The 25,173-nt window shown below is 38.5% G+C and overlaps 2 protein-coding genes across 2 annotated transcripts in view; both read right to left on the bottom strand.

The window, feature by feature from the left end:
* LOC117451092 (myosin phosphatase Rho-interacting protein-like) overlaps positions 1–9,909 on the bottom strand; it is a 35,111-nt gene extending 25,202 nt beyond the window's left edge. Inside the window, exons 1-8 of the mRNA XM_034089206.2 lie at positions 9,677–9,909; positions 7,717–7,794; positions 7,547–7,612; positions 6,410–6,561; positions 6,232–6,316; positions 4,523–4,688; positions 2,774–2,909; positions 174–285 (exon numbers count right to left, since the gene is read on the bottom strand). Of these exons, the coding sequence (XP_033945097.2) occupies positions 174–285; positions 2,774–2,909; positions 4,523–4,688; positions 6,232–6,316; positions 6,410–6,561; positions 7,547–7,612; positions 7,717–7,794; positions 9,677–9,802 (921 nt within the window). The 5' untranslated portion in view covers positions 9,803–9,909. The remainder of the gene's footprint in view (positions 1–173; positions 286–2,773; positions 2,910–4,522; positions 4,689–6,231; positions 6,317–6,409; positions 6,562–7,546; positions 7,613–7,716; positions 7,795–9,676) is intronic.
* A 720-nt stretch (positions 9,910–10,629) lies between these two features.
* LOC117451118 (splicing factor U2AF 65 kDa subunit-like) lies at positions 10,630–25,070 on the bottom strand. The gene is made up of 11 exons (XM_034089236.2): positions 24,923–25,070; positions 22,875–23,112; positions 20,755–20,858; positions 19,027–19,178; positions 18,799–18,915; positions 18,045–18,183; positions 17,658–17,737; positions 15,436–15,558; positions 15,274–15,360; positions 14,489–14,731; positions 10,630–13,834 (listed from the first exon to the last, which is right to left on the bottom strand). The coding sequence occupies exons 1-11, from the start codon at positions 24,969–24,971 to the stop codon at positions 13,703–13,705; spliced, it is 1,464 nt and encodes a 487-aa protein (XP_033945127.2). The 5' UTR covers positions 24,972–25,070; the 3' UTR covers positions 10,630–13,702.
* Between the last annotated feature and the right edge of the window lie 103 nt (positions 25,071–25,173).

Genomic DNA, 25,173 nt, shown 5'->3' with positions numbered 1-25,173 from the left:
TCAATGCTTCCAACCATTCCACTGATGCAACTCTACCATTTAAATGTATTGGATAATATGGAAAATAGATATGAACATGTCTGTGGTGACATCTTATGTGTCAAAAAATAAATATATGGTCTACTTGTGTAGTGTTGATAGTACACTATAGTATAAGTACTTGGTGTGCTTACCTCTCGGTGGTTGCTGCGAGCGTCACTCCTTCCCGTCCTGGAAACAGCTGTCCTCGCTCCTTCTTTCTCGCTGGCCTCCAATCCCAGCAGCCTTTCTGTTGACCTGCCATGGCTGGAAAATATCACCAACTAATGAGTGAAAAGCACGAGGCTTCCCTGACCTCGCTAACACACGGGTGGTTTCTGACATCATTTCCACCAACACGAACACGACAGCTTGATAACAGACTCCAAACAGCGTCTGTGCGGCGGAAAATATCCTTTTTCTGAGAGTCAACACTGCTATGGTTGCTAATAAGAGACTAGATAGCATCCTGTTGTACGGCAGATATAACATTCACCATATCGTTTAGCATCATAGCAAGCTAACATTTAATTAAAAAGCACAAAGAAGAGCCGAGGCTGTTGGAATGTCATTAGTTTTGTGGGAATTTGATCATAAATCAAAGTATTCAACAAACTGATGGCGGCGCAAGATGAAAAGTAAGAGGAACGCTACATTTATTACAATTCATCCTGAGGGGAACATAAATGTCGGAACCAAATTTCGTAGCAATCCATCAACTAATATTAGCGAGAGAACAGAGATATCACTCAAAGGCTGCTTCTTGTTAGCACATGTGTTAGCTTTGCTGCTAAAAAGAGTATTCAGTATTAACATGCAATCAAAAACACAACGTAACCTTTCAAATCTTATTATTTTGAATATTTGACCCTCCTATTATCCTTTAGATGATTATTAGAAGCCACTTGTTTGATGTTTCAAAATACATGATTGAATCCAGGCTTTTTCAGGTGTATAAAAACATAGAAGAATGTACCATCATTTGTTTTGGCTGACATTGGGGTCACTGTCACATGCAATCGTATTATCTTTAGGGCCTTAACCTGCCATAACCATGCCTGTAACATTTGTAAAGGAATCCCTTTTGAGTCCCACACTGTGGGGGATGGGAAACATGGTGTTCTGTGAGGTGAGGGTTCACCTAATGTAAAGGACAATACAATTAAAATACCCATTTGCTTTGCCCAATGGCCACTGTTACAAAGTGCCAGAAGTACAGGGGCCATTTCATTAACAAGTCATCAAAAATAATATAAAAGATAAATGGATTTGGTGCTTGACGGGATTTTGTGAAATCTCCCCCCGAACTGTTTTGTAGTATTAAAACAAGCTCTATTAGTGTGTTTTTTATAATGATTTTGATTTAGCTGGAAACTAACTGTTTCAGCAAGCCAATATCTGCCATGTATGTATGTATTGGGTAATAAGTCCTTCAGGGCAGAGTTACTTACGATGCCTACACACGGCGGCGTGCGTTGAAGCTTGCCGGCAGGCTTGTCTGATCACATGAATCTCACGCACCAGACACACAAGCATGCGGTTTGATTGGCTAGAGCTTGTACTGGCATATGATTCGATTGGCTGACTTTTCCGTCGAAGCTTCAAAAGTAGGACATCGCTCTACTTTTGAAGCAAGCAATGCGAGCAAAGCGATGCGTTGCTCCCACAATTAAGTTCGGCAAAGTGTGACGTCACCCCATTCAAAGTGAATGGGCAGAAGCGTTGAAGCTTCAACTGCACTTCATTTTCTTCATTCTTTTTTAGGAAAGATAGATTTTTAGGCAAAGCGTTGTGATGAAAATATGTTTGGCATTTTAATATCCGTTTAAGAATAAACGATAAAGTGAATGATATTTATGTCATTCATAGTTGCACCTCTTTTTCAGAAAAATCTGTTCTTGAACAAGTTTGTAAACACGCCCTACAGCCAGATTTGTGGGGGTTGTAAATCAATAACCCCTGAGTGTTGTGTGATTCTGTCAGATCTAATAGATGTTTTTGATATTTTTCTCGAAAATCGTCCCCTTATATATTTCACGCCAAAAATGGTAAAACTACTTTTGCCCTGAGGTATGTTTTGTAATTTAAACTGTTTTCCTCGAAAGATAATCCCATTGGAATCAATCTAACATTCTGTACAAACAAACAACACGTGTTGAACTGAGACTCTCTTAGGACATTATGAATAGAACTCTGCCTCTGGTGGCTTTACACAGCTTTCTGCCCTCAAACCCAGACTCCAGCTGAAGTCTAGGTTCTCAGGCAGACAGTCAGTATTAAAGTGCTGAGAAACAATGCTGCATACTGTATATCTAATTACAGCAGCGTTTTGGAATTTCTGGCCTTATTTGGAGGGTATTTGCTTTTTTTGTTTCCCGAAAAGGCAATGAGTGAATAACCTCCTCACGTGACCCGTTTACATGCTGCTGGGCACAAAGTGGGAGGGTTTCTGTAAGCTACATTTAAAAATGCGGCCGTGTGATCTCTAATGGAGGGGTAGAGCACGAGCCTTTGATCTGGTGTTTAGCGGTGTGTGATGGCTGTTCGGCTTTCTACTGGGGGGAAAGCAGAGAAGCATTGGATGTCCTTTGTGCTAATTGCTTGCACATTTACCCCCTTTTCCTCTGCCAAGGAACTTTAGAGGCTGTTACTAACAGAGAGCAAGAAATAAACATCCGACTGCTGCCAAACACAACATATAGAAGGGTTTTTACACATATTATTATCCACAATTGACCTTCAATTCCTTTATTACCTTTTGTCCTGGCTCTGGTTCTTGTTGTTCGCTGATGTCTGGATGTTGTTTGACTCAGACTGCTGGCTGGTGCTGCCAGGCTCTGTGTTTCCACTGCTCACCAAGTCCAAGGAGACCGGGCACAGGTAGCCGTTGCCTGGATATAGAAAACAACACAAAGCTGCTTCAGACTTTGTGATAAACAAAGGAACACAGTTTGTTGGAATTCAAGCCGTGTGAAATCATTCTTTTTCAATCACACAACACATTAGGTCAGGGTTCACACCGAGGCCAGTGGCGCAAAGCCTCCACAGTTCGTCCTGGTAACAGTTTGATTAAGATAGTAATGTTTTACAGTGCAGTATCTGTGGTACGGGGCATTATCTTTAAGATAGTAATGTTTTACAGTGCAGTATCTGTGGTACGGGGCATTATCTTTAAGATAGTAATGTTTTACAGTGCAGTATCTGTGGTACGGGGCATTATCTTTAAGATAGTAATGTTTTACAGTGCAGTATCTGTGGTACGGGGCATTATCTTTAAGATAGTAATGTTTTACAGTGCAGTATCTGTGGTACGGGGCATTATCTTTAAGATAGGAAGAGGAAGCAGCTTGATGAGTTGTTCTAGATAAGGGCAAATAGTAAGTGTTTCTTTGGGTTATAAACATTCACTTTTACTTTTTTAACATTGACAGAACCACAAACCAAATGATTGCTAATAAAGATTGGAAGATGCTAACTACAATTACCTAATCATAGATAAAAAAAAATAGCAAAAGAAATGTCGAACGGCAAAAGACTTAAAGTAAAGGCACATGTTTGTGCTTTGGATACCATTTACATGCACTCAAACCTATGCAACACACCACAGGAAAGCAGTTAAGTGCCGACCGTGATCTGACAGATGCTCAAAGGGAATTCACAACTGCAGAACTTGGGTTAATTATCTGTGTGTGTCGATGTGCGTACGCCCTTGCAGCATCACACATGGGATCCATTGGTAAAATAACTATTCAGTGCAGTTTTATGAAAATATAAGACGTTTAAGATAAAAGGCTTTCTGAAATAAGCCACTAATTCCATCACTTTTTGTAATGTGTTTCCAGATAGAAATCAGAGTGGATTCATTTTGAAATGTCTGTTTGATGTAGTTTGTTCAAAAGGGTTCACGGTTTGATTTCTACTACAAAGCTGCTAAAGAAAATCATCATAAAACACATTTGTGAAACAATTATGGTCCAGGAACCCATTGACAAGAGGGAACCCTTTGGATTAGGACCCCTCGTGTATGACCCACTTTGCTCTAATGAAGCAGCCTATAGGCAGTCTTTATTACAGGACCTTTCCAGACCCTGCAATAAGCCTGACGCCAGATGGGTGCTTCTGTCCACTCTGTGGCAGCCCACAGAGGGACCTGCCCGCTGCTAATCATCCAGCCTATGAGGATGTGTTTAGGAGCTCTTTTATGGATCATGTTTGGTTTTTATGATGCCTGAAGGTTGGAGACACATGTTTCCCTGCACATCTGTGTGTGTCTTTCTGTCTGTCTTTTTTTTATGTAACTTCCTGCTCAAACTTCTTCCCATGATTACAAGTCAGTGCTGGGTCAACAAGCCTTAAATGAAGTGTGTAAATAACAAGCTGGAAATGTGAGAACATCTGCAGGACGTTAGGACAGTGAGAGAGAGGACAGGAAGTGGCTATGATTGGCCGACGGACATTAAAGCCTGGGTGCATGTTTGCGAGTTTGTTTTTGCGTCTGCTGCACCTGCAGGGGTCTTCTCCAGGGGATCCGAGTCTGGGAGAGTCCACACGGGGGTTTCACCCGCTCCCACGCCCTGCTGCTGGTCTTCCTGCCACCGAGCGGACTCTGCAGCGTTCTCAGACGACGGTAGACTTGGATCAGTTGCCGCCATCTTTGCTGGACTAGGTTCCTGATGTGTTGATAGAAAAACAAAAAGACAATGCTGAGACAAGCTTTTGCTTTTATTCATTAATGCTGATCTCAATCCCCTGAAGCCCAAGGTAACAGATGTATTTGTCCAACAGCCGAAACATCGAAAGATATTCCATTTAGAGCTGAAATTAGTCATCAAATAAATCAATTAGTCTACGGCCAAACATTTCATGAAACAAATGCCATGTCCTTGTTCCTTTTGCTGATTTATATTTAACGTTTGAAATTGTTGAATTGAGTAAAACAAGCAATCTGATGCTGCAATATTTATGTTATGCTGTGGCATTGTGATATCTTTTCTGACATTTTGTAGTAGGGATGCTCCGATCGCCAATTTCGGGGCTGATCGCCGGAATCAGTATCGGCCGATACCGATTGCTGATACGATCGAGTGGGCGGGGCCTAAATGGAAGATTTAAACATCACTTTAAATCTTCCATTTAAAGTGATGTTTAAACTCAGTCAATGGCGCTCATTCACTGGAGCTTCCACAAACAACAATCAACTTAATTATTACATTCAAATGATGAACATTATTCAAGTTTACATTCACTTGGATAATAACACGGGAGAAATGAGCGGAAGCGCTCTCTTTTCCTCTCTCCCTCCCCCTCTCTCTCTCTCCTGACAGCCTGTCAGTATCGTCTCATGCAGCTCACTGATCCAGTAATGAGTGACCCGACAGTGAAGAATACATATATTTATAATGACTAGTTTAGCTTGTTCCAGAGGTAGATAAAATAGCTAAGTGTGTTATAACTCTTGTGTGTTTCGCTCCGATCACCGGTCCGGCGGGCGGAGCTGCAGGATTTCTGCTTCACACACACACGTTGCATTCCGCTATTTTACTGTCTTTTTCGGACACCTTAAAATAATGCCAGACCGGTGAAGCCATTTTGGCGAGCTTGTTTTGCCGCACACAGATAAAAGTGTCATGTATTTTACGTCATGCGATCGGCTCTCGCGATCGGCATGTTTAGAGAGCACCGATCGATCGGTAGAGAGTGAGTATCGGCCGATCTCGATCGGTGACCGAATGACCGAATGATTCATCGTTTAAGAAAACAAAGTCAGCAGACCTCTAGTTGGAGCCCTATTTCAAAACACAAACACAGAACAAAATTCATACAATTGAACAAAAGCTTTTTGAAAGTGCAAGAAAGCCAAATGCAAAGAGACTCATTTTCTGGAGAACATGAAAGAAATCTGAAACTTTAAAGCAATCAGCTCAGGAGAGTGTGATATGTATTAGTAATGTTAGCGTCTTTAGTGATAGTTGGTGCACCACTTTGGTCCAGACCAAAATCCGCCCACTTTATGGATAGCAATGTCAATTTGAATGGACGTTCATGTTGCAGATCCTCAAACTTTTCCTGAAGCACCGGCATATAGACATTTCCGGTTTTCAGTGAAATGTCTTCACAGCTAAGATGGGCGGCCTAGACATTTAGTAACACATATCCAAGTACTCTGTTCATCAATTGGCACTACAGGAAAAAACCCAACGTGTGCTTTGTTACCTGGGTGGCAACCGGTTCCACTTTGCGTTTCTTCTTCTGATTCGGCTTGTTAGTCCGTAGATAGACGGTGAGCTGATCACTCCACCTGGTAAACAAAGATAGCAACAGCACAGACAAGTCATTAGTTACTATACCGTGACACCTTATTCCTTCCTTTTCTTTACACTTTTTTACTGACCCATTAATAATCTCTTTATTGTCACCGCGGATGAATATTTCCTGTGCTGGAGTGACAATGCCGAGTGCGTTCCTCTGTCCCGTCCTGGGCTCTGCATCGGCGATGTTTGTACACAGGTTCAGGTTCACCGTCCCCTGAGGCAAAGTGCTCGGCTGAGGGGAAAGCAGAGGAGAGAGCTAGCTTAGCGGTGTTGTTTTTGCTTGGACCACTGACGATGACTGACAGTTAAACAGAGAGCAGGTTGTGGTGTCAAGTGTGGAGTGCAAGAGATTTGAGAGGATCACAGAGAGTGGGGGATGTGTGCATTAGAGGACAGCCTAAGCCCAAGTCATCTGCACACAACATCTGGCCTAAACATGCCTGCTTTATCCCAACACTGTAAATGCTGTACACAAGGGCTGAACCCTATAGTTTGAGCTTCTTTTATGGCATTTTACCAACATTTGAATGCTGGGCTGCTTCTTATTCGACTTGTCTATTCGTTGTGTTTAAACGCTGTATTTTCTGCACATTATTTCTGAAAAACATTACTAACCAATTTGTAGAATTAGAATCCAGTGGTGACTGTATATCATTGATTCCAAACATCTCCAATAATTCCAGAGTGATGTGAAATCCAAAAGTCAACATTTATTGAAAATAGATTTTCATGATTCACAACCTTTATTTCTCTACATCAAATATTCTTCTACATACATGTCTCATGTTCAGGTTTAAAAATAACATTTGTATTAAGGTCAGTCAAAAACAAAGTCTATCAGCGCCACAAATTATAGTTATATAACCACTTCACCAAAAATCTATTTTGGCTCTAACAAATATAGTAAATTAATGAAGTGGTATCAATGAAAAGAATATTATATTAGTTTCCCATGTATGCCTGGTGCTCCATCGAGACAACATCACTTTCATACTGAAAACTACTTCAGTTTGGAAGCATTAAACGTTGATTTAAAAAGTTGATATAATCCGATTAATCCGTTTGTAGAAAAATATGTTATATAATAAATGTTAATATAGTTTTAGGGGGACATTTAACCTTTTGTTCCAAAATAATGACATGGTGGAGCCCTACTGTACAGTGCTACATGTTCTTTTGTTTGGGTTGGGGAATGGTGTTACTATCTGAGCACTTACCAGTTCATCCAGGGCGAAGCTCAGGCTGCCGTCTTCATACAGAATAAAGAAGCGGCGCTGCCATTTCTGTATTAACACAAGACAAATCAAATCACCACAGCACCATTTTTCTTGAGTAAAAAGTCCTGATAAAGAAAAGTGTGTTTCAGCTTTGTGTAATCATGTCCTACCCGCGACCTCTGCATCGGGTTGGCAAAATCTGTTCCCTCAGGCGCCAAACACAGCCAGCCTCCATAGACGGGTTTTGCCTGGAGGAAAGTGGAGTTAGCATTCAGCCTCTGGGGTGTTGGAGCACACACCAGTATTGATTGACAACTGTTTATGAAAGAATTCCAGCTAAAATATTAAACATATTCCAGTTGTGTCATCTGTACTTAAATATATTTCCGTTTGTTTTTTGATTGTTTCACGGTCGATTATGGCATCAATGTCTGTTTTTCTATGTGTTGTATTCACCTTGCTGGGATTAACCAAAGCCACATTTCCCCTGAGGTGTGTCAACAAAGTAGATCAAATCTAATCTATGTGGCTAGTTTTAGGAGGTGATTTAGAAACAGTGTGAGTCATTTTGAATAATCAGGTCATTTGAAAGAGTCATTTGAATAATCAGGTTAATCAATAGTGAAACTAATCTCTGGCTGTGGCCCAGATAACTGATCAAGAAGACACTTCATTTGGCTCAGCTTTTGTTTTGGTGGTCTACCCAAACAGATACAGTATTGTTTGGGTAGACCACCAAAACAAATCAACCTGATTATTTATTTGGTTTGGTCTATTAAATGTCAGATAAGGCCTCTTCGACTTTTGTATTGCTGTCTGTTTGTGCTGAAAACTCGCTGGCTGTATATTTCTCTATCAAAGTGTTATGCACACAGCATGTGTTTTGCAAAGTGTTCAGCACAGCTGAGGGTAAAGCCATGTGCAATGTTGAGCAACAGAGCTGAAATTACAGGGCACAGTGAAACCAGGCAGGGGGACAGAGTAATAACATATTTTAACAATGTGAGGCATGCAGGAAGCCGTCATGATGGACTCCTTACATCACCTGCACATGACAGACCTGCAGGAGAAATGTTTTCAGAGGCGGTAAACCAAGAGTTTAGACACTTAATGTGAGCACAAAGACTTGTCTATTCTGCTGGAATGTTTCACCAAAAAGAGTATTGAGAAAACATTTTGATATTTGATCAGCCTTATTATTTGACATATCCAGTAAAGGGCAAACATTTGAGATTCCACCATCTCAAATAGCTCTTTTATAGCCGCAGGTACATTTAAAATTAATCAAAACCATTTGATCTTTTGACGAATCAATTATCACTAGGAATTTGAATACAACACCTAGGGCTATTGAGATTGCAAAATATGTGTCTTTACTTTTTACATATTAGACAAGATGATTACCCAAGTTAACAAAATGTATAATTTATTCAAAGAGATGTAATATTTTACATTGTGTCCCTTGCATTATTAATATCTTACTCGGACCCACTTAATGACAACAAAAACAACACCGTCCACACCCTTATATCTCAAAATGTGGTACTTGGTTGGTTCAACTTATTCCACAATTAGTAAAATAAAACCCATAAATAATCAAAACAGTAGTAATCTCAATTTTAAATATATTTATTGAATCATTATTCTCAATGCATTTGTGTACAGTCCCTAACTAAGCAGACATTTTCAGGCATTTTGTACTTATTTTGGACTAAACAGATAAATAATAGAACATTAATTGAAGGAAACCAGCAAACATCCGGTCAATTAGGGATGCTAACATCCATACAATAGTTAGGCTATGTTGGAAAACGATGTCGAATAAGAGTTACAAAAATATGTTTTGAGTTGTAACAGAGGTGACAGTTTCATTTTAATAAGCAATGTTAGGGTAAAACCACCTTTCTTGTTGAAGAAAGTAACAAACATTGCCTAAGTAAAAATGTAAAGTTTAACGTTAAGAAAGAGGATGCTAGTAACAAAAGAAACAGACCACTACGTCGAATACGAGTAACAGAAACATTTCAAAATAGCCTATATTTTAATCTGTAAGAAAGGCCGCTTTACTTTTGTAAATAATTGAGTAAGTGTGGTGTCGCATTAATGATAATAATACAAGTGTAACGTTACCTGCTCCATGTCATGGTCGTTCAGCAGATGCAGCTCGCGGGACTTGAAGCAGTTTTGACATTTACTTTTATTAAAGATGTTGGCTTGAAATTTGTTGCACGGGTTCGTCCCTTTTTCTCCCGACATGTTTCGCTCCTGTGCTGCAGAGTAATCCACAAACAACCCGCACTCCCTCCAGCGATGTTTGGCATTGAATGGTGATCCTACTGAACCAACATCTGTCAAACTGTTGACTCTCTATCGTCATGGGCGGGTCATCTGACGCGGTACATCCAAACATCCGCTCACAACCTTCAAAATAAAACAATATATATATTTTTTATTTCTCTAGAATAAATAAATAAAAATAAGAATATACATCAAGTTACCAAGGACCAATCAATATGTTATTGATTACTTTGTTTATTTTAGTTAACACATTTTCACATTTAGAATCAATACAATGAAAGAAAATACAATTGAAAGGAAAACATGTAGAAATGTAAGTGTGTTGCAGTCTATGTACAACAGTCAATACAAAAGTGATAAAATAACATGTAAAGGTCATAGGTGTTCAAATACATATTTTTCCAAGTGGCTGAAATACTTGTATGTGCCTCTCCCCCACCATCAGCAGGTCATTGCTTATCTTCCTGCTGGTACTGTCTGTTTCTCCAAAATGCCACTAACTATATGGCCAAGCACTTTAACCCTCCTGTTGGGGGGGGGGGGGGGGGGGGGGGGGGGCCTGGCCCCAAGTTGGCCAGGGGCGGCCCTGAGTAGTCTGATACAATATGTACAGTTTGAAAGAGTGTTAAATGAAATTTGGTGATGATTAATGGTTTTTGTGTTAATAGCAGTTAAAACAGGACCGCAAACACCAAAGTAAGGGGGGGGAAACTAATAGGAGGGTTTTAAGATCTCAGGCACTTAGGTTGTTGGACCCAATTGCAGACAGGGAGACAGAGGTAAAGTATTGTAAGATACTTTATTTTTCCATGACTGGCAAAAATGAACAAAAAAGGTAACCACCAAAACTCTAGTCCAGATGACAAAAAACAGAGAACAAAAAATGAATGCGCTCACGCAGTGAGGAATCAAAAACTTTTCATGAGTACCAGGAGCATAGACCTTACCATGACAATAGACAAGACGAACTGATACTGAACACTGGGAGACAGGGGAATTTAAACACAGGGTAACTAGACACAGGTGGTAACAATCAGGGGCGGGGCTGACACTGATGACCACAGGAGACACACAAGGAGTGACAGGTGAAAACAATCAGGAACTTAGACACACCAGGGAAACTAACGACAGACATGAAAACACAGGGAAAAGAGACCAGACAATATACAGGGAGGAAAACATGACAAGGAGAACGGAAAAACACCCACACCCACACATAGAAACGTGACATGACACAATAATCCTGACACATGTAACAAAATGACATAAAAAGTCCCCCTTTAATGTAGTTTTGCAGTGCAGGACCAATAGAGGGCAGGGAAGGCTAATTAATTATCCAAGGCCATTGACGTACTGTCACTTTTGGTAACACCATTTTAAATTAAACAAGTTTATAGACGGAAGTGGATAAAACATATTTACTAATTATAACAATTTGTTAAACATGTGTCCATAACTAAAATAAAACATAAATAGGCTACTTACAACCGGTAATACTTTTCAGAATAAAACAAAAAGCTATGATTCTAAAACATCACATACTATGACTTGTTATGTTAAATAAATGAATAATAAGAGAAGGTGAGTATGTAATATGTAATATTCTTCCGCATCCAAAATAAATGTAATCGAGCAGTGGTTGTTTCACTGTAACACTGTGTTATTACGGATATGACTTAAGATGTTAATACAAGATAATAGAGGGACCTCTGTGATAAAACAATTAGGTATTTGAATAAATATCTACTATTTAGTATTTACACATTTTAAATACATCAATAACCAGCCATAACTGATCCAATCATGCACAAAAGGATTCCTCACAGACAGACGGACAGCGGATGGAAGCATGTATTCAAGGCAATGGCAGTGGCTGAATTTGTACAAAACAAAAATGTTTTTAAATTCTTGGCCATTCAAAAACATATAAGACAGAGTGGCTTTTTATGATCTGTGATATTTATTGCACTAAAACATAATGTGGTAACTCTGCAACAGAATCTCACATCCCGATATCAGACAAATCATTTGGGATGTTTGCGCTTGCACTTTTCAAGCAGAAGTTATTTTCTAATAATACATTAATGCTTTCATTGGATCCATTTTCTTTGATTGTTCACAAAACTAATACAGGTTTTTGAAAAAAGTCATTCAGTTTGCGATCAACAAAACTTAAAGGTGCATTTATTAACATATACTACTTAGTTGTTTTTTTAGACCAACGGAAGCTGTTTACCAATTTGCTTTTCTTTAAAGTCATATTTGACACAAAAGGCCCTTGATTTAAGACACAAGTGACAAAACACACATTTACCCCATTACCGTCAAAATGTTTAAAAAAGATTACGTTTAGATTTAGTTAGGGCTGTACCAAATGCCATCTTAAAAAAAAAAATTGAAGCTTCTATTGAGGTTTTAAATATATTGTCACATATTTTATTACATCGTCACCCTGAAAAGCGACAATTTGATGTTTTTGTTAGAAATTGCATTTAGTTGAATAACATATAATTGAATGAATAAAACAGGTTAATATTGGTACCACCATTTGTGTGCAGCAAGTAGGAAAGCAAAAAAAGGTTTGGACCAAAGTCAAAATGTTGATCTTGAAACTCAAACAAATATGGATTGAAGCAAATTATTTGGTTGGATAAAAATGTGTTAAGAGTCAGAAGCAATGCAATGCATTGCAATGCAATGCAATGCAATGCAATGCAATGCAGCCACTACTGGAATCAATTCTACACAAAGTATAATAAAACCAATCTTTATCTGCAACCTTGAACACATACCAGCTTTAAAGTAAATGAAAATACATCAGACAAAAAAAAGAAGCTTTGCAGCATTCAAATGTTAATTTAATATTTGAATGTAGCATTTTAGTTTTGAACTGCTCAGTACAGCCCTGTATTTGATCTATGTGAGCAGTGTAATAGAGTTGTGTATGTTTAATGACTAATATTACGTAAAGACGAAAATATGACTTTTCAAAAAATAAATAAAACCTTTTTTTTTCTCTCATCGCCACACAATAAACATTTATGATGGCTTTTCAAATCGAAAACAGTGAAATGAATGTTTGTGCTCAGTAGGGATATCTAAACATTTGACTGTTTTTTCTCATATAGTGCATACTCCATAAGACAGCTACTCTGGCATCGTCAGGCAGTATTAGATAAGATACACATTCATTCTACTACAAATGTAATGGATATTGATAGGGATGTCACAAGAACAGATACTTAGGTAAGTTGATGCAAGCATTTTGATCGTATGAAAGTACAGAAATTAGGGTACTGTTGAAAGAGGTGTTCATTACATCACTAGCCCTCATTTTGGAAGAACGATTAGTTCATGTTTGCTGTTCGCAACCGGTTTAGTGGAAGGGCCATAGAGTTTCACTGTGAAGCGTTCAAAATGAATAAATCAGCGAAGGTAAATCAAATCGTTGTCATGACGTGTTAAAAAAAGGTCATTTAAAATGTTGTTTTTGCCAGCTCTGTTGTGATTGGTCAACCGTATAGAGATGAGTCAATGTGTCAAATGTCCCACCCCTTAGTATATAACATACAATTACACATTAGGTATCAAGAATTGTGGAATTTCATTGGTATGGTTATCCACTACAAAATATCTGGCATCGTGACATCCCTAGATACTGCAGTATTATTTTGTATTCACTCAGTTCAGTTCAGGTGTTGAAGCTAAAGCTAGGAGTTAGATATTCGGTGAAGAAACACACACTTCAGTCCAGTTTGTTAGGTAGAAGATGTAATAAAATAAGTATTTTCTTAGGTAAAGAAACCGCCCGAACAGAATTCTCCTTTCACAAACAGAAAGAAGGACTCTCCTGTGCTTTCAGAACTCATGTCTGTGGTACTGATCCGGATCGTAGTATTTGGTGACCACCACTCTGTTGGCAAACTTGCGGCCGGTGAGGGCTTGCATGGCTTTCTGACCGTCTGCAGCAGAAACATACTCCACAAAGATCTGGAGGGAAAACAAATGAGATAATTAACTAAATAAGTGAGGAAATAAGCATTTAAATAATGATGCATTGGTCTGAATCTGTGAGAAAACCATGCCCTATTCATTCAGAAAAAAAACATATAAATAAATAAAAGGGAAATAAATGTTGCATTATGAAATATAATTTCCAATAAAATATATAAATGTAGTCCTTGTTGTTTTGAAAATATGCATGTTTGTAATATTTGTTTTTATCAAATTATATTGATTAATTTATATTATATTTTGTATTATTCTTTAGGTTTTATTTATTGCCCCCTTCATCGACTTTGCATATAAACAGCGATAATAATACATTTCATAGAGATCTATTCTTTAATGTATTTATTTATTTAATATTAAACCCGATATTACAGAACCCCTTTAACAGAGTTCTGATGCATTAGGTTCAAATTACAAACATATGGATAATGGAGCATAAAGCCACAGAAACTATTTTATATAATTGTTTCCAGTTTGAAAATGCAAAGCAAGGCAGTGATTGGTCAGATTGAAGGAGATAACTTACACTGTGCTTTGCCAGACCAGAACGAGGAAGGCAGAAATCGATGTGCTGGCTTTGTAAGAAAAATGTAACAGGTATGATAATAACTGGTATAAAGTCTAAACTAGTACCTTCCCACAGCCGGGGACCTCCACCCCATCCACGGGGCGGGGGATCTCGATGGAGCGCACGATGCCGTACTTGCAGCACTCTTCTCGGATGTCCTCCAGGATCTCCTCGTAGTCCTCGTCGTCCACCAGCTCCTCGGGCATCACCATGTTGAGAAGGCACAGCACCTCCGTGGGCAGGCCAGAGTTCTGCAGCCGCTGCAGGCCGGGGACCTGCAGCGTCACCGGGGTCTCGATGATGGAGGTCTGGAGGAGTTCCACACATCAGGGAACACTTCAGTCTCCATTCTCTGACTTAAAGCAAATATATTAGAATATATTTCCCATAAAGCCTGCTGCTTCCTGCCATGCACTCCCTGCTTTTTTATTTATTCATGATGATCTTGTTTGTTTACCGTTGTATACTTTAGTGGTTCCCAACCGGGGGAACCCCTAAGGGTATTTGAGGAGATTGCAGGGGGTACGTAGAAATATTAGTGATTGCAATATAATTTTTTATATAAAAAAAATATCAAGTTTAAAAGCATTTGTATTAAGGGTGAGGTATACAAGTCATTTTCAAGGGGTACACGAGACAAAAAAGGCTGGGAATCACTGTTATACTTAATGCCAACAGAATACATTTGTCACAGCAGGAAAAATAAGGGTACAAATAATTCAATTTAGCTGCTAATTTACAGTCCATGTATTTTACTTTTTCCAGGAAGCCCCGGATTTATAACCATACAAAAATACGTACCTAATCTCCATCAGGGCCTTAAAGAAGTTAAAAAGTTTCATTGACTCACAGGATTTGCGTTTTTAGCACCCACACTCGCTCTTTGGACTATCAGCTTTTTGTCGCCCAGTTGCATCCCATTGAGCCCAGCTACTGCCTGACAGAGAAAACACACACGTTAAAGTAAAAAACGACACAGTATATAATGCGACACATAGAAGACTATAATGACCTGATCTGTAGCGCTGATATCGACATATTCGACAAAGGCGTAACCCTTAGATAGCGAGGTGGCGCTGTCCTTCACCAGATTAAACGCTTTGAGAGGCCCGAACGACGTCAGGAGCTCCTTCACCTGCAAACAGCCAAGAGCGCAGGAAGACTGCTATTACAAAGAGAACATGCCGGAAGTGATCCATTTCATACCGAAAAGCATCACAATCCAATAGATACAGTGATTACTGGAAATGACATGTATGCAGTTAAGTAGACTTTACACTGCATTCAAATGTTCATTTCTTTTGGGATTGTAACGGTTTAGGATCCACATTAGCGTTAGCAATAGCTATTCTTCCTGGGGTCCAAACACGTACAGTCAAACACACACAGTGTACACACTATAGTCACATGAACACAGAAAACCAAAACAGCTCATAGTAGACTGAATTGACCAAAAAGATACGAATCCCTCAATAAATAATACATCACAGAAAATGGTGCGAAGTAAACCAAAAGTGATCTTAATTAGGTTTAATAGATTGAGTTGAAATGGCACAACGGTTGGACGCAAATAATGCGGGAAAAGGATAACATTTATCTAATATTAAAATTAGTTTTTCTCCCGAGAAATGTTGGAAGGTAACAGAAAAGTGATTTTATTTAGATTTAAAAAGTATTAGTTTTTCCAGTTCCAGGCAAATAAATCACAACATTTAGTTAATATGCAAATTATATAAAATAAGCTGTAATAAATTCATATTCAAAGTAATTTTTTCCACAAAATTGTGCAAGGTAAATAAAAAAAGAACTTTGTTATTCATTAGATCATAACACTTGGAAAATGTGTTTTCTTACCTTTATATTAAACGCTGAATAAACCCCCCTCCCCATACAAAACTAATGATTAACCCCCACGAAACGCGCTCCAAATGCATGATGGGAGACAGGAAGTAGCCTGCTGGCAGGGAGTGTATCCTGTGGGGACCAGGATGTCTTTACTTGCCTTGTGTTACATGTTGGCATGGCAGCAGTAGATGAGAACTACTGAACAAATTATGAGCGCAGACTTAACGATCTTACAGGCCCCTAGCTGGGGACAAAGTGGGGGAACAAAAATGAAAGAGCTGTGAGTATCAACGCAGTGGCAAGAGACTGCAAGAGTTAGGTCAAAAATAGAAGTCAAGAATATACATCGGTCACATGACAGCTAGTTAGAGTAAAAGAGACATCATTCAATTCACTGTGGAAATGGAAATCATCTGCACGGCTGAGAGCAAAGATGGAGCTGTGGAAACCTTCAGAGTATTAGTACTTATGAGCACTTTCACTTGTTATACTGTCAAAGTCCAACTAGATGTTTCAAAAGGATGACATTGCACATTTCTGTTCAAGCGACCTGCTTTTAAATCTGCCTGTTCTCCAGCTTACATTCCAATACTGCAATATTTTATATTTATTTTGAGTATTTCGTTATCTTCCGGCAGCTCTTAACGGCGGGTTTTTGAAGAACCAGTAAATATGGTGTACCTTGCTACTGCATGAACAGGGGCTTTACATTCATTGCTGAAAAAACACTTTGCTTTGCTATCAATCGATTACTTATTTAGAAGAGCCATTACAGTTTGCTAACTTCAGCAATAAGGACATATTCACAGTCGGTAAGATATTAAAATTAATTATCAAAAGAATTCAAGAAAAAAGGTGGACTTTTTCTTTGACAATATGGACTCATGGCCAATCGATGCCAACAAAACCAATGCAGAAATAAATATCAGTTTATCAGCCTTTTGTGTAAATATACTGGACTTTGCTTACCTTTCTTTAATCAGTGTGCTTAACATGAGAAAGGTATAAGCAGTTGACTTTGTCACAAAAAGCCATCTTATATGCTGCTAGTATTCATGTAACAAATGACACGAGGTGATTATTGTGATATCATAGTTAATGTTGGTATTAATTATCTTGAGAATTGAGAAATACTTCTACAACACAAATACAATCCATTTAATATGAACCTACTTGTGATTTATTATGATGATTTTTAGGGATTCTTTTCTGGGGTCACGTTCTGTTTCTGGCTTTTTGTCTCCCATAACAACGTTTTGGGTTCTTGATGTAATAAGGAAATGTATGACATATTTTGTGCATGTTTATAGTGTGACAAAGAAAAGCCTCCGCAAGTGTGAGAATAAGGAAACATGCGTGTGCCTGTTCAATCTGTTCTCAGGGAAATACCTGGTCATCATTAAGGTAGTTGGGCAGGCCGCCTATAAACAGTTTGTGGGGAGAATCAGGTACGACTGTGGAGACAACGCCTGCAGAGAACAAAACAACAACAAAATACATTTCATATATCAGAAACAATTTTTTTTAAATGGGCCCTATTGCTGCAGCACCTCTTTTCACCCTCTGTCTGAAACCAGAGCCCAGTCTGCTCTGATTGGTTAGCTGGCTGGCTCTGTTGTGATTGGTCAACCGCTTGGAGATGTCCTTACCCTTATGGTGCATTCACAACAGACTTAAAGCGACAATTCGCAATGCGTTACTCGCACAAGATGAAAGATGAAGAGAGAATGATAAACCGATGAGCTGACATTACTTAATGTTACCATGGTAACAAACCTGGGACGTGGAAAGCCGGCTGCTCTGAGATTCCAGGCAGAGGCCGGTAGTCGTGAGGTCTTCTGATCTTCAGTGATTGACCCTGAAAAATGATTCCATCGAAGGCCATCGCCTGTGTCGTCTCATCTACAGACCGAAACTGTAAAAGGAAAATCATTTGATACTGGCACATCTGGCACATTTTATTTTTCTTATGATCGAATACTGTGATGGTTATTTTTACGAAAAAAGCCTGTTATTCCCAAAAGTAACATTACAGTTATGTTTATTTGTGTGGAGAATGTTTAATATGTGTCTTGTTTTTTTAAATGGTTATTTTGTCTGTATTTCTTCTACATTCATATTTTTCATTATTTTTATTATGTTTTACAAACCGGAATGTTCCTTTTACATTGATATGGTGGTAAACAATTTAGTAATTTATTAATCGTAATTTTAAGATAATAAACATTACAAAAAGTAGTAACACAATGACATCTTATAGTTATGTGTGAAATATAGAGAATAAGGACAAAATAACTTGGTAAAAAGAAATGGTCCTATGTTCTTATTAGAGATTCAATTACTTAGAAACGGTGAGAATATAACGTCATACATTTGTGGTGTAATGAGGTTGCTCTAAACTTTAACGCTTCTTTCCTTTGATTTGGGGATTTTATGTAAATCTATACCTTTAAATGTAGTAAATGTACAACTTCTTGTCAAATGTTTTACTTACATTGACCTTTATATGCCATAGATTGGCAACATGTACCTCGAGGAAAGCAAAGTTTTTCTCCTGATTGATCTGCACAGCCAGGACCGGGTTGCTCGGGGCTTGTGAGAGGCCAGCGAGTCTCATCTGAGCGTTGAAGAACTCGGCCATGGACTCCTGGGGAGGAAGAGAACAAACAGCATGGCTGCAAACAACATGAACATATCAGTGTTTGGTGTAAAAAAGCACATACGAATCAGGAAGTCAAAGAAACAGTAGACACTTTACCTCAGTTACTCCAAAGGGAATGTTTCCTACATAGAGGCGTCTGGCCTGTCTGGTCATCTGGCTGCTGACGATGGGCACTTGCGTCGGAGCTGAAGCCAAGCCGCCGCTGGTGGAGGTCGCCAGCAGAGCGATGGTTGCTATCTGCCCGGCCGCTGAGGGATGGAGTGAGAAACTTCAGCTAAACAACTCTTAACTTCTGCAAAGTCTCCTCCGTCTTTCAGAGAAAACTGCAAATAAATTAAAGTGTTTGGTGTGTCAAACTATTTACTTGCTGGTCTCTACTTTAAATAAAAGGGTTATTATTTAATTTTTTTAAAACCCAGAAAACCCCTGCAGAATCCTAAATTCTGTTTTTTTTATAATAATGAATATAAATAATATCAAATTAAATATCAATTCTAACAAAATCTCTAAATACATTTAAATACTAAAGATAACAGAGCTTGTTAAAAAACATTTTTAAGACAGATTATGGTCCCAGCACATCACATTTTTTAAGGACACATCCTATTAATGAAAAAACACTTAAATCCCCCAAATAAGAATTGTAATATGAATGTCTGCTTACACAACCATTTTAATGTGGAAGAAATCTAAATAGATGTTCTTATTTTTTGTATTTTAAAATTGGCCTGTTGAAAATCCTTTTAATGTGCATCATTGATCCATTTGCAATAATATTACTGTCATTATATGAATATTAAATGTGAATATAAAGAATGTCAGTGTAATGAGAATATAAGAACTTATACCGAAAAATGTATTGATAGTGCAACATAAAAAAAGTTGGAATTAATGGTTTTAGTCACTCATGTTTCGATTCTTTGTTTAACCTTTCGTAATTTGTGTTGCTATGCACCCCTGGATATGAAGACAACTATCGCTGGATTACTTTGATACTGAAGAAAACTGAAAAACAGAGCTTCTCTGGCAGGTTGTGAACAGAACACCTTGTTTCTTTTACTTATTTAAACACGGTATGTGCAGGAGCATTTACATCCCCTGGAAGCGTATGTCACACTGATATAAACTCAAATTATGGATTATCAATACTTTTTTCAAAGTGACAGACACATTGGATTAACCTATGGATTAACCTTCAGCCGCGTTTTTCTCGTTTTAATGCCATTGAACACGACTTTTGATCAGAATAACAGCAAAAGATGAGCATATCTCCGTGTTTTGCTACCTAAAGCTACGTTGTGTGTTGTCTGTATTTGCTTCCCCTGTCGCGAGTTCTGATCGCTCAGTGATGATACTTATACTTATAGAATCTGTAGAATCTCAGCTTGCTAGCTAAGCTTGTTTGTGCAGATCCGATAAGTATATCGATCGATTTATACCTAGAGTTCTGTGCTAAGAGCGTTAGCATGTTTTCGCTCAGGGCTCATTTAGACCCTTCTTGTGAGACTTGTGTTTTGTTTCGGTAAAAATGGTTCATATCATCAGTTAGCTGAGTTTCTTCCCGTTAGGATGGTATGACACATTCATAGTCTTTTAAATATTAAGAAGCCCTGAGATACAGTGTCGTGAAAAAAAAAGAAAAAGCCCCGCCGGCGGGGTCTTTGGGGCTTAACAGGTTAAACTGTTTCAAGAATTGTGATAATTATAACCCCTTTTGGAAGCAGAATTAGCCACATTAAGGTCTGGATAAAGGCTGTAAAATATTATTACTGCTTGAAGTTATAGGTCTGAAAACATTTATGTTTTAAATAATATGATAAGTACCTTGCATAGCTTTATATTGCATTGGTGTGATGTGTTCAAAGCCAGGAGGAGGCACATCCCAATATTTGCAGGTCCTTTTCTTCCTGGTTCTCCTGGGGGAGTGGCTGCAGAGACACGGAAACATCACGTTTAAGCACTATGTTCACATAGTGCTTAAGTAAACACGAGTGAGAGTGAATGGACAAGCTTAAATAAAAGTATGATTATCACACTATAAACAATTTCTGTGAGAAATGAAGCTCAGCGTAAGTTCAAACAGGAAGACCGTCTTTACTCTTCATTTACTATTCCCATACTCTCTCTCCTCTCAATAAGTGATCGGGGGCGTCACTCTCCAGCTTAACCAATCACTTCGCTCTATTCCCAAGAGTCTATTATAGCGCTCCGCCAAACCTTTTAAATCTGCTCTCCCCTCTGACAGCTGTCATTTCAGGTGACTCTACGCAAACCTCCTCCACCCCTTTTCACCTCCTGTCCCTCTGAATCCAGGGTTAAGCTCCTCCCCTTCAGACCGACCCCAACTATCCATTCACCACCACCAGTGTCTAGACCCCGGGGGGGTTTCATCGGATCAGTTCTACGATGATGATACGAATGATACTTCCTGCACAACGGGGCCTAATCGCCAAAACACCATTACATTCATTTGTGTATCTCTGCAATAAATGTGTATTCTTCTTACATCAAAACCGTCTCTCCTGATTGAAATAAAAGTACTGCATTTAAAATGTAAGTAGAAGTATTTAAGTATAATCAGGAATAATAAGAGAGAAGATGTCCCAGATGGTTTCTGTTGAACTATTATATAAGATATCAAGAGATTATTATGCAGGTCAGGTCAGGTTTACAAAGAGTCCAAAGAAACACTCAAAATATGTGTTGTTCCAAACCTCAACGCTACTAATACATAAAAATAACTAAAAAGGGAAAAAAGCAAATCCTACTACAGGTTTTTTGCTGCTAATTATTTATTTTTGTAAAAAATGTATCAACTCATCGCTTCAAATGCCTTTTTAATGCGAACATTTGTAAAGTAATCTGTTACCTGAGCTTTTGGGTAAATTCTGAAGACAAAAGTATTTCGCTCAGATATTCGTGTAAAGGAGTAAAGGCATAAAGTGGCATAAGGTACAGGTACCTACATCTCGTACTAAAGGACAGAAGTGAGAGAAGTACTCAGATCTTGTTCTTAAGTAAAAGTAGAAGTACCAGAGAGTAGGAATACTCTGTTACAAGTGAAAGTCCTGAGTCCAAAATGTTACTCAATTCAAAGTACAAGTGGCTCAGTCAGTAGGGGCTTGGACTCGGAGCCGTAGGGTCGCCGGTTCAAGTCCTCAACCAGACCTAAATATGGAGTGTGGACTGCTACTTGGAGAGGTCCCAGTTCACCTCCTGGGCGCTTGAGCAAGGCACCGGTACCTCAAAAATTAAGTTAAGTACAGTACTTGAGTAAATGTACTTAGTTACTTCCCATTTCTGCTAACTAAAGTATAGTATATATAAACTCAAGTATAGTGAATGCTTTTACACTGTAAAGCTGGGGTGTCCAAACTACGGCCCGGGGGCCAAATGCGGCCCGCGGACCATTTTTAATCGGCCCTCGGCAAATTCAAAAAGTATAATGGAATATGGTCCACAAATGAAACTTGTGCTTGTATTATATTGTACTTCTTAAATATAAATGTACAACTATATTACACAGTAGTATTCATGTGTTAATAAGACCACTTTTCAAATAAATGCAGTCAATTAAAGTTGGAAACATTTTCTAACATATCTTAGTTGAAAAAAAACAATGACTTATTTACATAACACGCTTGAAATACACCCTTTCCTATTTCTCCTTATTATAATCAATATGAGGCTTCTGTTTAAAGGGATGAGCTGCCAACACTCACAAGCATCATCATCTACCTACATTTGATTGATTTTGCTAACTTACAGTATAACTGAACTTATGAGGCAATATACCTCTAGTGAGTGGCCCAGCCCTTCGTATATGTTTCTGTATGTGGCCCACGGTGAAAAACGTTAGGACACCCCTGCTGTAAAGCATTCACTCAAGTACTACACACTGTAAAGTTCACAGCTCGTTAGTGTTTCTGCAGCTTCCTCCTGACCTGTGCTTCTTGTGGTCCCGGGATGAGCTCCGGCGGTCGCGGCTCTTTCTCTCTCGGCTGCGGCTCCTCTTCTCTCGGCTGCGGCTCCTCTTCTCTCGGCTGCGGCTCCTCTTCTCTCGGCTGCGGCTCCTCTTCTCTCGGCTGCGGCTCCCTCTGTCTTTGCTCCAGCTGCGGTGCTTGTCAGCTCGGCCGGTAGATTCACTGCGACTCCTCTTTTTGTGCCTTTCTCTTTCTCTCTCTGTGCAGCAGCAAGAAATCATTATTATACATCTGGTAATATATACACTTGATAATACTGCATGTAGAAGAGCTGAGAAAATCAATTGATTCAACCACCGACAGAAAAATAATAGGCAAAAACTGTGATAATCCTTCTCTGGAGACGTATTAGGGCCACTGATGTTTAAACACATTATAATTACAGAGCCGGGGATGGAGGTACAATTCAGATAGATAATGGTTTTGTAACTTAATTATTTTGATTAAAGAGAGTTTTTTCACACAAATGTAAAACATAACAATCATTCAAAGGGAATATTCAAGATTTGTATGTTTTTTCCAGTAATCTGTATTTCATTTGAATTTTTCTTTCAATTTTTTGCAAATGTACATATTTATAACCTCAGTGAATATCCAAGTTAATTTTCTTGTAAATGTACTATTTGATTCTTGTTCATTTCAAGATTGTTTTTTTCTTTTTTCGAATATTGTCCACCTCCAACAACTCTGTGATTATTATTTTTTTAACCTACAATATATGGTATGTTGTATGCTGTGTTGTCATTTTGCTTCTCACTCGCAAAAAACGGACAAATCTTGAAGTTACCATGAGGTCAACAATAACAATAATTAAACTGTAATTTGGGAAAAAGAAGTCCCTTCATTTTTGTTATTATTTTAATTGTAGGACATTAAATCACATATTGTCATTGTGTGCACATGACATTTACTAATAATATTCCTTCACCTTTAAGTGTATTGAATACTTATTGAACACTCTACAGCAGGGGTCTCAAACTCAAGGCCCAGGGGCCAAATCCGGCCCGCGACTTGATTTGATGTGGCCCCGCAAGAGCTTGCAAAGAATATAATACGTTTATTATACGGTAATTTATATGCCACTTTACAGAAGCAGGTTGTCCATAAACTACATGTCCCACAATGCATCTCGTTTTGTGACATGCGCACTGAAGAGACTTGCAATTATTTGCCCTGGACTTCTGCTTTCAGACGTAGTTAATTAATAAGTTATTATCCTATCCGATAATAATCCAATTCAGAGGCAATAATGTAATATAATACATTATTTTATATATATATATGATATATCTATATAGTTAAAACCGGCCCTTTGAGTGCAACCTTTAAGCGAATGTGGCCCGCAATTAAATGTAGTTTGACATGAGATCTATGATCTCAATGGGACCAATCTGGTTAAATAAAGGTTTGAAATGAAATGAAATGACACCCCTGCTCTACATCGTGGTATTGCTACTAATATTAAAGGAAAACACACGCTTGTTTTTTTGTGATTGTGACCACGAATATTATTTTGGATAGGCTATATCAAAAATAATTCCTTTAGAGAATCGTAACAATTAATAATGCTTTCAGAATAGAAAAGTACAACAAAATAGTTAAGAAAAAGTTAACGTACTTTAATTCTACAAGTAGGCCTACCTTTCTTTACAGGAGGGGATAGTAATTTAAAAGTTGAAATAATGTGATGGAGTTTCGCTTGTAGCTGTTTCGCAGACTATAAAAAAATATATATATATGTCAGGTAAGTTCTCAGCGGAACCAGAATGCCTTCAGTGATGCAAGTCAATTTACCAAAGGCTCTATAGTGGCTTAAGGATGGGGATGATATAACTGGCATCTTGAAGCTACATGTTAATTATGTTAACATAAACTAGCCGAGTCATGTTGTGGGGAAAGTACACTCTAAAGTTGCTGTCAGCTCGGGTCATTCATTCATTCATTTACGGGGGCTAACGTTTTGCACTATGCTAACTTGTGGACCAAATTGGGGCACAGTTAGTACTTACCCTGTCGATTTTCGCTGAGCTGTTTCTCAAATTCTTGAAAATCCGACATTGTACCGGTTGTCACTGTGTATACATATATATTACAGGCCTGTCACTGTCTGAGGGGGAAACCAACCAGCCCGCTGAGTGTCAGTGCAGCAAAACCACTCAAATATCCCAGGTGTCAAAACAGAGTGTATATAAACTACATCCGGTTACAACCTTCAAAATAAAATGTATTCTTTGACTCATTTGATCCATACCTAGTTCAT

The sequence above is a fragment of the Pseudochaenichthys georgianus genome, chromosome 8 (assembly GCF_902827115.2).
Source record: "Pseudochaenichthys georgianus chromosome 8, fPseGeo1.2, whole genome shotgun sequence".
Classification (NCBI taxonomy): domain Eukaryota; kingdom Metazoa; phylum Chordata; class Actinopteri; order Perciformes; family Channichthyidae; genus Pseudochaenichthys; species Pseudochaenichthys georgianus.
The sequence above is the reverse complement of the archived record's forward strand: the minus strand, read 5'-3'. Positions and strand labels throughout refer to the sequence as shown.

What these genes read in the sequence shown, in the direction of transcription:
- LOC117451118 (XM_034089236.2), bottom strand. Translation starts at nt 24,971, where the DNA reads ATGTCGGATTTTCAAGAATTTGAGAAACAGCTCAGCGAAAATCGACAG. An exon ending in ATATCAGCGCTACAGATCAG is followed by an intron (nt 15,361 to 15,435) that starts GTCATTATAGTC and finishes TTTCTCTGTCAG; the next exon opens with GCAGTAGCTGGGCTCAATGG. An exon ending in AGGTCCCCGGCTGTGGGAAG is followed by an intron (nt 13,835 to 14,488) that starts GTACTAGTTTAG and finishes TTTTCCCTCCAG; the next exon opens with ATCTTTGTGGAGTATGTTTC.